At 50.0% G+C, this 16,009-nt stretch overlaps 1 protein-coding gene across 1 annotated transcript in view; it reads right to left on the reverse strand.

Moving 5' to 3' along the window:
* Positions 1-284: 284 nt before the first annotated feature.
* MUC4 (mucin 4, cell surface associated) overlaps positions 285-16,009 on the reverse strand; it is a gene marked incomplete at both ends in the record, with an annotated part of 71,470 nt that continues 55,745 nt past the window's right edge. The window contains 17 exons of the mRNA XM_080654690.1: positions 285-477; positions 1,518-1,680; positions 3,302-3,528; positions 3,614-3,678; positions 4,811-4,884; positions 5,293-5,472; positions 6,337-6,496; positions 7,680-7,861; positions 9,282-9,422; positions 10,704-10,937; positions 11,318-11,419; positions 11,976-12,143; positions 12,572-12,641; positions 13,192-13,400; positions 13,798-13,917; positions 14,730-14,855; positions 15,036-15,212. Coding sequence (XP_080510816.1) covers positions 285-477; positions 1,518-1,680; positions 3,302-3,528; positions 3,614-3,678; positions 4,811-4,884; positions 5,293-5,472; positions 6,337-6,496; positions 7,680-7,861; positions 9,282-9,422; positions 10,704-10,937; positions 11,318-11,419; positions 11,976-12,143; positions 12,572-12,641; positions 13,192-13,400; positions 13,798-13,917; positions 14,730-14,855; positions 15,036-15,212 — 2,591 coding nt within the window. The remainder of the gene's footprint in view (positions 478-1,517; positions 1,681-3,301; positions 3,529-3,613; positions 3,679-4,810; positions 4,885-5,292; positions 5,473-6,336; positions 6,497-7,679; positions 7,862-9,281; positions 9,423-10,703; positions 10,938-11,317; positions 11,420-11,975; positions 12,144-12,571; positions 12,642-13,191; positions 13,401-13,797; positions 13,918-14,729; positions 14,856-15,035; positions 15,213-16,009) is intronic.

Genomic DNA, 16,009 nt, shown 5'->3' on the forward strand with positions numbered 1-16,009 from the left:
GTGTACATGTGGGTGTCCTCCTTGTGGGTGTGTCTGTGTGAGAATCCATCCTTTTATGTAGTAGATCTTTATGGTCTCTTCCAGTACCTCTGTGTAAACTGATAAGTTGTGCTCTTATCTTTATCATTATTCATTCCTGTTAGTCATTCTCCTTGAAGAATCCCAAGTCACTGTCAGTCATCTTCCTTTTCCCAATCTCCCCAAAGGCGCCTGGACGGAAGTGGGTGTGTCTGGGGTGGGTCTTGAGGTATCTTAGGCCACAGCTCCCACCTTGGGTCGAGGCTTCAGCTTTCTGAGTCCAGGGGGTAGGAGTATCGTGTCTTGGTGCACCAGAAGCGATGGACCACAAATACCATGGCCCCGAGCAGCAAGAGGGCGCCCAGGGCCCCAAAGAGAATGCCGAAGAAGGCGCCGAGTTTCATGCTCAGATGCTCACAGTGCTCGCCCCAGGGCGTGTAGATGGAGAAAGGCATACAGCTGGGGACAAAGAGAGGTAACACGTCAATAGAGGGGAGGCGGGGTGGGGAGGTGGGGTGGGGGTAGTGGAGGCCGGTGCTCAGCTTCTCCATTCTCCATCCCCTCTTGCGGCGGGGCCAGAGTAGGTTTTCCTCGACAGGTAGGGCTTCCCTTTAGGGAAAGAGGTCGAGTCAGCCCTGTGGTGATGCTGGAGAGAGGCCACCGGGCAAACGAAACTACGAAACTACTTGGTGTGTGAGAGGTCAGCTTCACCGGAGCAGCGCGGAGTGGGGGTGGGAGGGGGTGGAGGAAAGGGGAGGGGGAAGGCGGGGCTGGCCTCAGGTGAGACTGCGCAGTCACAACCCAACCCCTTGCCCGGAGTTGGGCCCCGCCCTCGGCTCCATGCACCTCGTCCTGGGCCTTGGGAAGGGAGGGCTAGGCGGGTCTGGAACTGCATTGGGGAGGAGGGTACTCGGAGGGCAATGAGGTGGCAAGGGGGCCCAGAGGGCGCGGCCCTTCTCCTCCAAAGCAGGCATGCAGCCTTAGTGCATTCCCCTCCCGGGAGCCCCTCAGACTGTTGATGAACCAAGGGGACATAAGGTGCCAGTTTGAGAGGGCCTCCCCTGCCTGGTACTCTTAAGAAGGGGCAAGGCCCGGCCTAGACTCAAGACAAAGGGTTCCTTTTTTCCACAATGAGACAGCAGGGTGTCCACCCAAGAAGCAAAAGCAGGTGTAAGAGTTTGACTTTGGAACCCATATCCTACTACTTAACGTCTGGGTACCTTGGGCAGGGTCCTTATCATCTCCGAGCGGCAGTTTTCTCATCTTAAAAAAAATACCTACCTAATAGCTAGTTTGAGGTAATATAGCACCTTTATTCTCCACACGGAGTGGTCACTCACACGTTTTATTTTCCATTATCCATTTTTCCTCTGATCCCAGTTCTCTCAATTACACAGGGAACCATCGCTAATTTGCAGACATCCATTCTGGACCTCCTTGCAGTATCTTTTCCCAGCACTGCCCTCCGCCTCCTGCCCCCTGTTCCCTATACCACTCACCTGCAGCGGGGCCCATCCGGCAGGTGCTGACACTGGCCTCCGTGCTCACAGTAGCCCTCACTGCAAGGGGACACACAAGTGAAGCCGCCCTGCGGGCTGTAGACCAGTTTGTAGCCCTTGTAGCCATTGCATTTTAAGTAAGTCTGCAGCGTGCCTACGTTCACTGTGAGGGAGTAGACAGATGAACAGCAAGAACAATTGATTAACACCAAATCTATTCCTTTTCAATCAAGAATTCAATTTTAGGCATCTATCCTTAGAAATAATTGGAAGTGTACAAATACACATGTTCATGGAAGTCCAGAGCAGCATGTTTTAAATAGTAACATTGTTTAACAGAAGTTTTATTAAGTAAGGAATATTGTGCAACCAGTAAACACAATGGTATGGAAAATGCATTGATTAAGAGAATGTGCTTTGAAGTCAGCCAGACCTGTGTTGAAATTCAAACTCTACTACTAACTAGTTGTGTGATTTGGGGAAATTTCTTAATTCTTTCAGCCTCAGTTTTTTTTATCTTTAAAAGAAAATGATAATAGCACCTACCTTGAGATGAAGTTTAAATGAGATAATACATATGAGTATTCAGTATAGTGCCTGACACACTAAATCAACGGTCACTATTAGTATAACATTCTATTTAAAATATATTATACCACACTATATTAAACTACATTACAAAATAATATATAAAATGGGACTATGCACACAATATATAAGGTAATGTGTTCACAATTGTTTAATAAGGCGATCAAACGTTAGGTATAATTTGACCCCTTTATTGTAAAAAAAATTGATATGTGTGAAGGTGCCTATGCATAAAAGAAATATCAGAAGGATATGTGCAAAATGGATTTGTCTCTAGAGATTGGAATTACAGATGATTTTTTCTCTTTTTGTTAATTTTTGTTTCCTAGAGTTTATACAATAAACATATTGTACTTGTATAATAAAAACTATGGGTTTTTTTAAATACATTTTTTTGTGTGTGTGTTTTTTTAAAACAGAAGGCATGGTCTGGTCTAGGGTACTTGTTCCCTTATCTCTGCCCCTACCCCCTGCCACACATACACAGTAGATTGGAGGATTTCCCATTGGTTGCCCCTAGGAGGGAAGCGGGTTAGCCTACATTCTAGAAGAAGCTCTTGCTTGGTTCTGGACCCAAGTAGCACAACAGCTTCTAATGGGCTTGGCATGGTCACTGCCCTGTTCTCTGTCTCACTCCCCAAATAGGGTGGCTATTCCTTTCCTTCTCTGACAGGCTCGTCAACCTATTTCATTCCCGTTCCAGGATAGTTAGGGGCTGTCAGAGCTGAAGGGGACCTCAGAAATCCCATCTCATTTTCTAGATGGAGGTGTTGGGGCCTGGGCTGGAAATGGCTTTTGCAAAGGATCACACCCTTTAGGGGAGAGGATATCTCTGCCCCCGCACTGAGTCTTCAGCCTTTAACATAAGGTCCTCCAGCTGGAGGGCAAAGGCAAAGGATGTCTGTGTTTATGTATATCAAGCACAATGGTATTTTAACAAAATCAATAACAATTTTATGAAAAGAAAGTAAACTATTAGCAGCAGTGGTTAAGGAAGCAGAAGTTAGGATACTTGTTCTATGAAACTGAACAATGGACTTATCATGTTGGATCTGTTCTTGGATCTAGAAAGCTGGTAGGTAAAATAATTTTTTTCCCCACCATGGGTTTGTGTGGGCTAAATTTCTGCAACAGGCTCCCTCCATTTACCTCCTCCCTCAGCTCTCCCTGGGACTGTCCCCAAGATAATGACTCACAAGCCGTCAAACTGTGAACGTCTCTCCTGGAGATAGGGTGGAAGACCACATCGTTCCTGGGCTCCTCACTTTTCTTCCGCCCCTGCGGGGCCTTAAGTAAAAATGCCTCCACCACTGCATCCAGCAGCCGGGTGTTCAGGAAGTGGATGACAGGACCCCGAGGGCGGTACTGGAACTCCGAGATGATGCCCCATTGTTGCAGGGAGCTTCTTCCTGCTGGAGGGCTGCTATGTGGGAGGGGAAGAGTGAGGGGCTGAAGGGTGAGGGGTAAGAGGGAGGATTTGGGGACCAGGCAGGAACAATCCCACTTACATTTTTTGCACTCTGCTATTCCTGAGAAAGGCCCGCACATCCAGGTTCTCCAGCCTGTAAGCCACCTAGGGCAGATGGTTGGGGGTAATCGGGGTGGGTGTGAGACCCAGTCCAGAGAGGAGATCATTCCACTTCAATGCATTTATTCATCCCTGTCTGTTACCACCTTAGAATGTGAACCCCAGGACCCCATCTCATCCATTTCTGCATTCCCACACCCCAGCCTAGCCCCATGACTGGCATGAGTCCCTGCTTAATAAAAGTTTGTTGGTGAGTGAAGGACTACATATCTCCCCCCACCCCAACCTCCTATTACAAGGGGAGAACCTGAAATGAATGGCTCCCACTTTGCCTCTGATCCCTGATGCACCCACTCATTCTCTCCCCACATGTATACTGATATGGATTATGTTTAGGCAGACCTAGGGGATGTCAACGTGATTTAGAACAGTCCATATTCAAAGGCCCATAGTCTGGTGTAGTAGACAAATGCCCACAGATTTTACCAGAGTGTAGAGTGCTATGGTGGTGGTGGTAGTAGTAAGTAATAGTAATTATTATTCTGATTTTGAATACATGTTTCAGGTACCATGTAAAGTACTTTATGTACATTACTATTTAGACCTTGACACAACCCGTTGATATAGGTATGATTATTCTATTTTTATAGATGAGACATCAAATAATTTGTCTAATTATTATACCAGGTCTAATGGGTGGTAGAGCCTGGATTTGAACCCAGGTATGTAGGATTCTAGAGCTTCAATAACTCAACCACTGTGTTACTTTTCCTGTAATTGGGGAATGGACAGGAGATGGGAGCCAAAAAGAGGGAGCCCCCAGGTCCCTGTGGGAAGTCAGAGAAGGCTGCCTGGAGGTGAAAGACCTTCTTGTGTTTCTTCCATATAATACCCAAGTGCAGGTCTCGAAGGACTCTCAGATGAACAGGCAGGGGTGACTCAGTCACCCTAGATTTTGTTCATGTCATCTTGGCCATTTCAACCCCCTAGAGAGCTCTGTCCTACAGCTTCCTGCCTTCTTCACCCCGGGCCTTTTCTGAGGCAGAAGGCTCCTATCACCCCTAGCAACTGAATCTAGATGGATGATGAAGATGCAGAACGCGCAAGTGATGGCTAAGACCCTGTCCTGAACCTGCCAGGATCCTCCTTCCCACTCAGAGCCACCTGCAGTACTAACCGAAGCGTTGACCTCTGCTTCAGTGGCGTTTTCTTCTTCACTGAGAATGAGCTGGATTGTTCTTACAGGGAACGCTGGAGATGGCAGAAGCAGATTTATAGTCACTTCCTGGGTTTACCCAGATTTACCCACAGAGACCACTGGGCCAGTCTAGGGAGACTGCCCGATTCTACAGTGATAGATCAGGAGAAGTGGCTGAGTCTGCTGACCCTCACCTTAGAGCTCATTTGACTATGATCAGGGGTTCCCTGACTCTCTTCTAACTGCCATAAGGCCACCTTTAGTCTTTTATCATAAGACCACTCAAGCCTGTTTTTCATGCTGCCCCCACCAGCTCTCCTAGCCTACAACTTACCACCACCCAAAAGAAATTTGAAGTTCTGTCCTGTGAATTTAAGAAACTTTCTCCTGGCCCCCAGAGGTCCCCTTCTCCCCCCAAGAGAGAGAATGGTGGTGAGGGTGGTGGGGGCATCGGGTGAGACCTCGACTGATAGTTGGAGTGAAGTTGTTCCCAGCCAGGAAGCAACGATTGTCTGTGAAGGCTGGGGGGCAAGTGCAGGTGGGCTGGCAGCCCAGAGCCTGGGAGATGTAGCAGTGGCCGTGGTTGTAGCAGTAATTCACAGGGCAAGACTTGTTCTGACAGTGTTCAGCGTCCTCTAGACCTGCAGAGAATGCAGAGGTCAGCAACACCAGGCCCGACAGCAGTGGGGAGCCCCCAGCCCATGGAGAGCTGCTTCCAGGACAGCCTGGTTTCTTTCCCCCAAAGCCCACTCAATCTATGTTCTGCTTGTGGGCCACTCTGAACCCCAAACTATCCTTCTCCCTTTTCCAGGCACTTCTCTACTGAAAAACCTGTTTCCTCTGCCAGGTAGATATTCGCCCACTTCTGCTGAGGGAAGAGGTGTGGATCAGTCCCTCCACATCAGGAAAGGACCCAGAAGGCTTTCCCCACTTCTATCCCCTTTTCTGCCTTTATAAGGCTGCGGTTCTACCCACTCTGGCCTCTGCGCAGATTTCATTTGAGCTTAGTGGAGGCCTCACTGTGATTTCTTTCCCTCATCATGACTCCAATCGCTTAGAAGTCAAGGAACAGATAGCGGCAGCAGGACTCAAAGGGAAAACGAGGCACACCTGCCACCAGATGCCCATGGCAGCCCCTCCAAATGTCCTGACAGGGGATGTGAAGACTTACCTCTCTGAAAACCCCCGTTTGCCTTTGGTTCCCTGTCTCTGCTAGAAGGCCCCTCTCTTCTCCAGGCCACCTTCAATTTTTTGCCCTGGGTTTTCCCAATCAGTGTCTCAGGCCTGCTCCGCCCTGGCTTCTTCCCCATGCCTATGTAATCTCTTCTCCTTCAGCCTCACACCCCACCATGCAAACCTTACCTCCTTACTGCACCCACTATGTTGAACATTCTAAATACATGCTAGAAAAGGGAGAGAAATGGTTTGCTCATGGCTGTCCTAGACCCCCTAGGTATCACCTGTCCCCAGAACCTTGTCCTACCGGGGCCCTGTTCCCAGCTTACCTGTACAGTGACGCCCATCCCCGATTAGGTTCGGGGGGCAAGGATCGCAGCCCTGCCCAGGAATACACTTCACATTCGGGAAGCACTGCTCGTCACAGGGGTCCTTGGAACGCTCGCAGTACTGGCCGAAGGTGTTGTTGTCACACTTGCAGCTGGCCACCTGGAATGGGTTGCTGATCACTGGGCAGCCAGGAGGCTGAACCATTAAGGGCATCTAGGTGTTTCAGTACTGACCCCTCCAGTCTGCGAACCCATGGGACCTGAGACCTTGTCTTATTTCTGCCAGTATTTATTGAGCACCTTCTTAACCAGGCCCTGGGCCTGCATGGCCCCGCCCAGAGGCACTTGGTCTCTAGCCCACTCACCTCCCTGGGCCCTTCTTTCCCCACCCCTCTGTCTGCCTGGCTTCTACCCCAGATGCTCTGCCTCTTCCTTCTTACACCATGTCTCTTTGCCCGAAATCCTTTTTAGAGTAAGACAGAGCTAAATAAATATTCTACCATCCCTTGAAAATGGGACCCTTGAAAGCTGCAGTCCTGTTCATCATCCCCTTGCTGACTCCCAAACCAAGAAGACAGAGCCTCACTGCGCAGCACCGTGAGAACACAGTAAGCAGAACAATGACACGGGGAAGGTCGAGGTTCAGGAACCTCATCAAGCTCCCAGTTCTCTCTTTTCTGACCCATCTACTGAGAGGACTCTGGAAATCTCCCTGAAATGCGACTCCCCAACACTTTTACTTCTAAGACTGGGAATTCTGGGATCTCCAGAATAATACATTGACTTTAACCTCTGTTTTCCCACTCTATGTTTTTCCCCTTTTCCAGCCCCTGGGCTCCCCACCTCTCTTCCCAGCACCATGGTGTTGAGATCCCAGCAGGAAATGGCTGTGCAGGACAGTAAGCCACCTTATTGAAGGCTGCCTGTGTCTGAGCAAGGCACAGAGACGCAGAGCACTTCCTGTGTCTGGAACTTGGGATCAGTGTAGACTCATGACCAGGGGCCACATTCTCCCACCCCACACCTCAGTGCCTAGTTTCAGAAACATGGAACTGGGGGCCAGGAGGGACGCTAGGAAAGCCTGAGGTGGAAGTTCCCTGCCAGCCTGGCAGAATGGGAGCCGGGAGTTAAAAATTCAATTGAGCTATAAGCAGCAAAGAAAATTCTATTTCTCACACGAGTAAGTTTGTGGTCTGAGATTGGTATCTGCTCTACTCACCTACCTCAGTTCCACCCACCTCCCAACACACATTACCACAGAGGGGCTTTGATATCCCTTCAAATTCTACTTCCTTCCCCCTCCAAAATGGAAACCTCCTTCTCACCCTCCTCCCAGCACTCACCTCCAGGGAGGAATTGCCCACCCATCTGGTCTGGTTGTATAAACACTGTTCCTCTTCCTTGCAAGCACAGACCACAGTCTTTGGCTGGAGTAGAGATGATAAGTTGTCCTTGATGTTTCTTGCTAGAATCTCCAGAGTGAATGGTTCCAGCGAGTTTGGTGTCCAGAGCAGTGTCCCATTCTCTGCCCCAAGGAAGATGAGGTCATTGAGAGGTGGAAGCCTTGATTTCTCTGCCATCTGACACATCTTGGCATCTAATACCCTAAGAGCTAAGGCTGGAATCCCCACCTCCTTCAGACCACCCCTCAAACCTCACCAGGCATTTCCTCAGGCGAGGCTGGTTTCCTGGGGTGGTCACGCTCCAAACTGGAGCCCAACTAACTGAGTGTAGGGTGGAACTCCAAAGAGGGGAAGGTAGTTGATCCTGAAGAAACCCCCAAAGAGCAACCTGCCTAGGCCTGCACCAGGACGGGGCATCCAGGGGGTATGGAGGGTGAAGGCCAGATTCTCCCGACACATCCTCGCGCTACACTGCAGGTCATACTGGCCTCACCTTCACAGCAGCCCCATCCCTTGCCCTGATTTCTTGCCCACCCTCTCACTTCCTGGACCTTTGACCAGCCATCCCTTCAGACACCAGACTGCAGTGAAACAGTGCTACATATTATAGGACTCCTCCGATCAAACCAGTCTTACATTACTGAAGAAAACAGGAAAATCTCCTTAAAACAGCAGGTTAAGAGGAGCTGATAGTAGGAAGAGATAAGAGTAACTTCCAGGCCATCACTATTCAGAAGAGTCCAGTGGAGGAGAAAATCTCCTGATGCCATTATTTAGCTCCTGGCAGGATGCCATATGGAGCAAAGGGTACAGACAAAGCAGTCCCTCCTTGTGCACAGAGAAAGAAAATTAGGCAGAGAGGTGCTCAGAGCTCAGAATAAGGTCCCTGGAGGCTTTGGTTTGGCAAAGAGCAGTCACCAGCATAATCAGTGCTGGCAACAGAAGGCAAGCTGCATCCTGTAGGCTTTGGCTCTTTGACCCTGACCACGTTGCAGGCCTAGGGGACTCCACAGCATCACGGAGAAAGAGTGATGAAGCTTTGCTTTGTCCCAGCACAGAACAGCAGACAAGGACAGACAAAGTTAGATAAACATGGTTGACAAACATAAAAATAGTGACAAACATTCCAAACAAAGGTATTTGTGCTTCTTTAAATCTTGTTCCACGTTATGTACTTTTATAAAGTAGATATGAAAATGTTTTAAATTAGGATTTCTTTGTTATGCTTTATTCTAATAACTTGGTGGTTACACAAAGATAGTTAAAGGTGATTATATATTACTAGATTGATATGAAATGATCTTTGAGTCAGTTGTACATGCCCAGAGTCAGTCTAGCTAGCTGGCCAAATCTCCATAAGCCCATCACTATTCACCATGAGGGTGGGCACCTGTTTGAATTAACGGGATTATTCCTAAGAAATGCTGGTCTTGGATATTCCAATAGAAAAGTGACATGAAGTTGCACAGGGTATAATAACGAAAAATTACCCAAAGCTTGTCTCTGAACTCATCCCCCATGTCCCCAGCCAAGCATTCTTACCAAAAAGCTTGAATTCCTTAGTGTAGCTGTTTCTGAGTGTGAATGTGACGTCCTTAGAGCTGCCTTTGTATTGAATCATCGTGGTCTTCCCCTTGTAGGCTTTCACCATCTGGGGACCGTCAATAGAAGGTGGGTACTGATCTGGAACACAAAGAGGGGATCTGGAGCCCAAGACAGGACACTCTCTTGCCTTGTGGGCCTCCTCTCTCTTTTTCCAGTCTCCTGGCTTGTGTGAGGCATTCACAGGACCGTGACCCACCTCTGGAAGTATCTGCTCTCGGACCTATGCAGAGCAGGCTGGGATTGTACTGCCCACTTGGCCAAATCTTTATTCTCTCTTTATCTTTTCCCCAAATGGGATTCATTTCAAGTTCTTTCCTGCTATGCTGAGCTTGGTATGAAGTGAATCCAAAAACAGATTGTGTAGACCCGTGGTTGGCAAACTGCAGCTCGCAAGCCACATGCAGCTCTTTGGCCCCTTGAGTGTGGCTCTTCCACAAAATACCACGGCCTGGGCAAGTCTATTTTGAAGAAGTGGTGTTAGAAGAAGTTTAAGTTTAAAAAATTTGGCTCTCAAAAGAAATTTCAATCATTGTACTGTTGATATTTGGCTCTGTTGACTAATGAGTTTGCCGACCACTGGTTTAGACAGTCACAGAGTTTTTCTTTTGGAAGAGGGCTGGAAACCGTGAGGGTAATATCTAAGTGGGCATTGCATTTTTCAGGAAATAGGGAGTTAAACCTTTTCACTGGTCTCTGTTTTTTGGAGCCTTGCTATTTTCCATTTCATTTTTTCTTCATTCATTCATTCAGTCAGTCACTTAAGTATTTATTGAGCACCTACTATATGGCTGGCACTATTCTAGGTAGTGAGGACACAGTAGTGAACAAAAAATACAAAAGATACCAATGAAAATTAGAAAATATGTTTGATAGTTATAAATGCTAAGGAGAAAAAAATAAAGCAGGGAAAGTGAGTAGGAAGTGTGGGTGAATGTGAGATTTTAGACAGGCTAGCCAAGAAAGGTGGCATTTAATTAGAGACTTGAAGGAGGTGAGGGTCAAGCCTGTGGCTGTCTAGGGGAAGGGCACTCCAGGCAAAGAGAACAGCCTGTGTGGAGTCTCAGAGTTGAGAGTAAGCCTGGCCTGTTTGAAGGACACAAAGAAGCCAGTTGCGCTGGAGTGGAGGGAGCAAAGTGGGAGTGCTAGGAGATTTCAAGAGGCAAATTGGATACAGCTTTGAAGGTCATCATAAGAACAGAGTGGGCTGGGGAATCATGGGAGGGTTTGAGCAGTGGAGTAACATGAGTTAAAGAACCTGGTAAATGTAAAAAATGTGTAGCTTAAAGGGGTGTTATGGAAGGGGGCTCATCATCTGTCCCCTAACTCTGAAAATGCCTCCCTGGGCCTCATGCCACTTACTGAGGGTGTCATTCATCTGCTGGTATCTTCTAAAGAGCATCATAGTGTCCAGTCCAGTCTTTGTGTTTCCTGTGGCCAAGGTGTCATAGATGCATTGTCTATCTCCATTACACTTGGAGGTTGAATTTTTATCCAAGGAGTTGTTTTTCCACAGTTGGGAAAGGAAGACAGGAGTGAAGTTGGAAGGCAGAAGGTCATCCCTCTTGCCAAGGAGGCTTGTTCCGTTGATTTTCCCTATAACATACGAGGTTCGATGGTGGTGGTACCAGGAGTGGGACTCCAGCTATATTTCTGCAGTGTCCACCCCTTACTCTCACTTTATGTGGCTTGAGGTAGGTGGGGTATAAAAGGCCAGGTTGACTTCTGGCTTCTGAGTCTGAAAATCCCTGCTGTAGTAACTGAGGGCCACCTCCTTCCCTCATCCTCTCTTCCAGGTAGAGAGACAAGGGTGGGAGTGGGGTGGGGGTGGGGGGGACAAGTCTGGGGTGGCACCAGAATCCTCCTAAATTTTCCACCCCTGCCTCACAAAGGACAGAGGTCTGGTTCCCACAGGCCTGAGGGAGACATCCCAGCCCTGTCCCATCTACCCCCAGCACTCTAAAGTCCAGACTCACAGGTCATTCCATAGTGAAAAAGCACCTCTTCATTGCTCTGTTGGGGAATGGTGGTGCCATTGGGCATCCTGAAGTCATCTTCTGGATTATTGTTCCAGACCCCTGAGGGACAGAGTAGGAGGTTGGCCACCCTGGGACTGTGGTTCTCCCCATTCCCTGGGAAGCATCCAATGGGGCACACTCAAGATGTGAGGAGGAGCAGGGGGCCCAGGAAGCCTCTCTCTGTTGCATCTGTTCTTGGTTCAGGCCTCTAGGAGGAGGGTAAAGGATGAACCCACCTTTCTGCTTCATGGAGGGAGGAGGAGAGAAAGAGGCGGGAATGGAGGTGATGGAGGGAGAGATGGGAAAGTGTGAGGTGTGGGAGGAGAAGGTGGCTGCTGACCCCACCCTCCTCAGAGTCCATCCTGGATACTCCCTTGGCTGCCCCGGAAGTGGAGGTTTAGGAGGACAGGAAGTGAGACTCAAAGGTAGCTGAAGAGGTCACTGTCCTTCCCTGACCCTCTGTGGCCCCAGGGTTCTGTTCCACGGAGGCTGAGAAAGGGAAATGCAGCCTGGGATGTCCATAGGCCAATGGGCAGGGAACCACCTGGGATGGGGGTAGGATCTGAGCTCCTGTTGTGGCCACTTCCTCAGAGTCAGGGTCCTGCCTGTTTCTTACCCAGGAGGCCCTCTGTGTGGTCTCGGTACTCCTCTGGGAGGCTGCAGGAAGCATGGAGGATGTTGGAGAGAGCTGTCACTGACACGATCACTGTGCCATCTAAGCTGGCTGACACCCGGGAGCCATTGCGGGTCATTACGACTCCAGTGGTGTTGAAGGTTTCCTGGTCTAGAATGTTGGGAGACAGATGAGGAAGAAACCAGCGTTGGTCCCTGCAGGCCCAAGCCTTGGCTGTAATGAATGTTCAAGAAGCAGACACTGGAAGCAGCTCTGGGATGTCCTGCAGGTGCCTTCTCCAGTGGCCCCCAAACCAAACACACAGGATACCCCTCAAGGCCACAACACCCACTTCTACCTGGGGCCTGAAGACAGGGACTGCCACAGGAAGGCTGTCACAGCACTGGAGGAAGGAGGGAAGTGAGGAGGGGACGTTTAATGCCCGGCTCCTGGGGGAAGGAGCTGCTCAGCACAGATGCTGAAGGGATAGCAGGGGTGGCCACCACTCTCCTCTGCCCCAGCACTGCCGCCACCATACCCCACCACACTGCTCCCAATCGCGGGCCACCCTCTGAACCCTCACGGCTTCCCCAGCCTACCTTCAAATCTCACAGTCTGGTTATTGAGCCGCACGTGGATTGTGTCATTGGGCTCCAGGAGCCACTGAACCTGGAAGGAAATTGGAGGAGGACTAAGGCTGACCTGCAGGTGGGCCCGGGGGCCGAGAAAAGAGGCTGCAAAGAGCTTAGAACCTGAGCCCTGGACAAAGATGAAGGTGATGGAGAGTGTGACAGTGAGGTTTTTCTACCTAACACCTATGGAGTGCTTAGCATGAGCCAGGCTCAGAGCTAGGCACATTTCTTAGGTGACCTCATTAAAATCTCACATTTCTTAGGTGGCCTCATTAAAATCTCACATTTCTTAGGTGACCTCATTAAAATCTCACATTAGGTAATATTATTATCGCCCTTTTACTGTAAGAAAACTAAGGCACTGGAAGTTTAGTCATCTCTTCAAACATAACTGTTGAAGCCTGGATCCTAATCTTGTGTCTCCGGGGTTGACTCTCAAACCACACTGACAGGAGGCATTCTTGCTCCTTCCTGCCCCCTTCCCTTCCTCCTTCTCATTCTCCTCCTGGGCTTTGATTTCCAGCTGAAGGTCTCTGAGGGCTCTCTGTGAGGGGAGCGAGGATGTCTAGCGCCCCTGCTTCACTCACGATGATGGGGTCCAGTCTGTGGGAGTGGTATTGAGCTGCAAACGCAATGAAGTTGGTGGCCTGGGCAGAGCCGGTCTGGGCAGTGCGGCCCTGCAGCAGGAAGGAGGAGTTTCCGTCTCTGGCCCTGACCAGCAGGAAGTCCCCCAGCCCATTGAAGGTGTAACTGGCATCATCTAAGGTGGTGATGTGGGGGTCCCCGAACATCCAGGCTGGAAAAAGGAGATGATACCACATTGGCATGGCAGAGGAGGGAAAGGTCTGAGATTCCCCACGGCTCACACGTGGGCATTTATCCAGGTAGATGCAAGCCTGGGAGTTGTTCATGGCTTGTAGAATCCTCCCTGGAAATCCTCTGGCATTTTTGTGCCCCCACCACACCCATGTCTACTCATTATTTCCCATCCCCCAGTCCTACCCCTTCCCCAATACCATGTACAAAGCTCCTCTGTTTGCCATCCACTGAATGCCAGAACCATCTCCACCTTCCCTTAGGCCACAGTCCCGCTCAGGAATCTAGTGCTGCCCTTGTCCAGGCCCCAAGAGGCTTCCCCCGCTCCCAGATCCTTTGCTTTGGGTCTGCTCCAGGGCAGGCCCCAGCAGCCTCACCAGGCCTTGGGGGCTGGTACCCAGCACAGCTGATGCGGGGCCGCCTTTGTTGGTACAGGGCACAGAAGGAGGGCTGGTCGTTCCAGCGGCAGCACCAGTCCTGAGACTCCAGTTCTTGCTCTGTGGAGAAGAGCAGTGCTTGAGGGGTGTGTGTGGGGAGTGGGACATGGAAGACCTGCAGAACCCAGCTGGAAGGTTCGTGGGGCAGGATGATATGTGTGGCAAGGGCATGGTTTGGGAATCAGGCATACCTCAGTTCAGATCCCACCCTGCCCAATGACCTTAAGCCAGGGACTAGTTGTCTCCCTTGCAAGCTTATTGCAGCTGGGCTCCCAGATGGGTCAGTGCAAGGTCATATATAAAGAACCTCCTTTCTTGAAAGGTGGGATGCTGAGTCCCACTATTCTCAAAATGCTGGAAATGGGAGGGCGTGGCTGATGGTCTGGGACTATGGAGGCTGCTTGGATTAGAGGGAAGAGGGAGAGGACACATGTTACCTACCTCCCCCCCAACCTCCCCACCACACCTGAGCTCTCTAGTTCCTTTGAAGAGTGATGGAGATGATGCCATGCCTTCCCCGAGACAGCCTGCTAATATAGGTCCAGAGGAAAAGGGTTAGACTAGGACTTCTCCCCTTCCCTAGAAAGATGTCTCCACTCTGGGCTGGGGTTATGGAGCCAAGTGGAGATGATCAAGAGGCACTCAATCATAAACCCCTAAGATGTCAGCTGGAAGTGATGTTGGGAGTTGCCTAAGGTTACAAGATCAGGAAATTGAGGGCCAGAGAGGGGAAGGAACTGGAAGGGAATGGGGACAAAAGGCTTCGATCCATGGGTCCCACTGCTTGGTACGGAGCCCAGGGCTGGTCTCTGATGGGGAAGAGCAGAGAGTTCCAGAGGAAGTGGGGTTGAGATCGCTGTGGACACACATACCAAGCTGCCAAGGGCTCTGCACTCTCCAGCCTCGCAGAAGCTCTCCCCATGGCCCGTAGCTGCAATACACGCCCCCACGCCAGGAAGTGAAGCTGTACAGATGCCTGCTGCCGAGGCCCCACCAGCCTGCAACAAGTCCAGGAACACTCAGGCCTGATGCCTGTGGTGGGGGCAGGATTGGGGTATGGTGTTTCTGGGGAGGGGCTGAGGATGCCTTGGAAGGGACAGGTTAGGTGGAACTGGAGAGATGGTAGGTGAGCTTGTGGGACAATGGAGATACCCCAAGAGACAGGAAGGAGGAGTCACCTATGTGGATGGGCTGGAATCGTAAGTCCCATACTCCCTGCTGCCAGGAGCAAGGGCAGGAGATGTGGTTCCAGTCCCAGCTGAGCCACTGAGACTGTCTCAACCACTGCAGGCACCTGAGACGGTAGTTGGGTCTTTCTTCTTTGTGCAGCTGATAGACCTGCAGCCCCCTGAGACCTGGAGGAGCAAAGGAAGAAGGGGTTATCTGAGAGCCTGGGGCCACAGGTTCTGCTTTACTAGTAGCTTTAGGGAACATCAAGACTCAGAAATGTACCCTCTGTATGCCACTTGTCCCCTCTGGACAGCTCTTCCATGAATGAGACCCAACTCAGATTGGCAGCAATTCTATCCCCCAAAGACCCCTTTGATGTGACCTCCAAAAGCCCTCAAAGCTTGGATCTTAGTGTGAAACCTTGGGACAAGGGCTAGGCAAGAAGGCCTCACCTACACCCAATCAGAGCCAAACCCTGGCCCCGAGCTTCCGTTCACTCTACCCTTTTGTCTGTCACTCTAAGCTCCAGCACCTTCCAGTCTCCTCAAACCCCAAATCAGTTCCTCCACATCCACCCTATATCTAAGTGAATGATGCTACCACCAACTTGCCACCTACTCAGACACTTGCTTTCATCCTTGACCCCGGCTCTCCCACCAGGTGAAGCATCCATCTTATATAAAAACTGCTGTTTGAAATTTTAACCCTGCTATTTGGCTTCTGTAAATTCTTGTTTGCTAAGACTACTCCCACTTCAGAGAGGCCATTAAACCTTCCCCAGACAAGGTTATCAGTGCTGGCGCCAAGCCAGGCCTCTGGTTGAGGTCTCAAGGCCCCAACACATATGGGCTCTTTAAGAACTTGCAAAAGGGGCCGGAAACACCCCATATTTGGGAGACAAAGAAGGTAAAAACATATAAATAGGGAAAATTCCTGCATGTTGGGGCCCAGAATTTGAGAGACATTTTCCTCTGGACCCATG

This window comes from Plecotus auritus (assembly GCF_963455305.1).
Source record: "Plecotus auritus genome assembly, chromosome: 2".
Lineage (NCBI taxonomy): Eukaryota > Metazoa > Chordata > Mammalia > Chiroptera > Vespertilionidae > Plecotus > Plecotus auritus.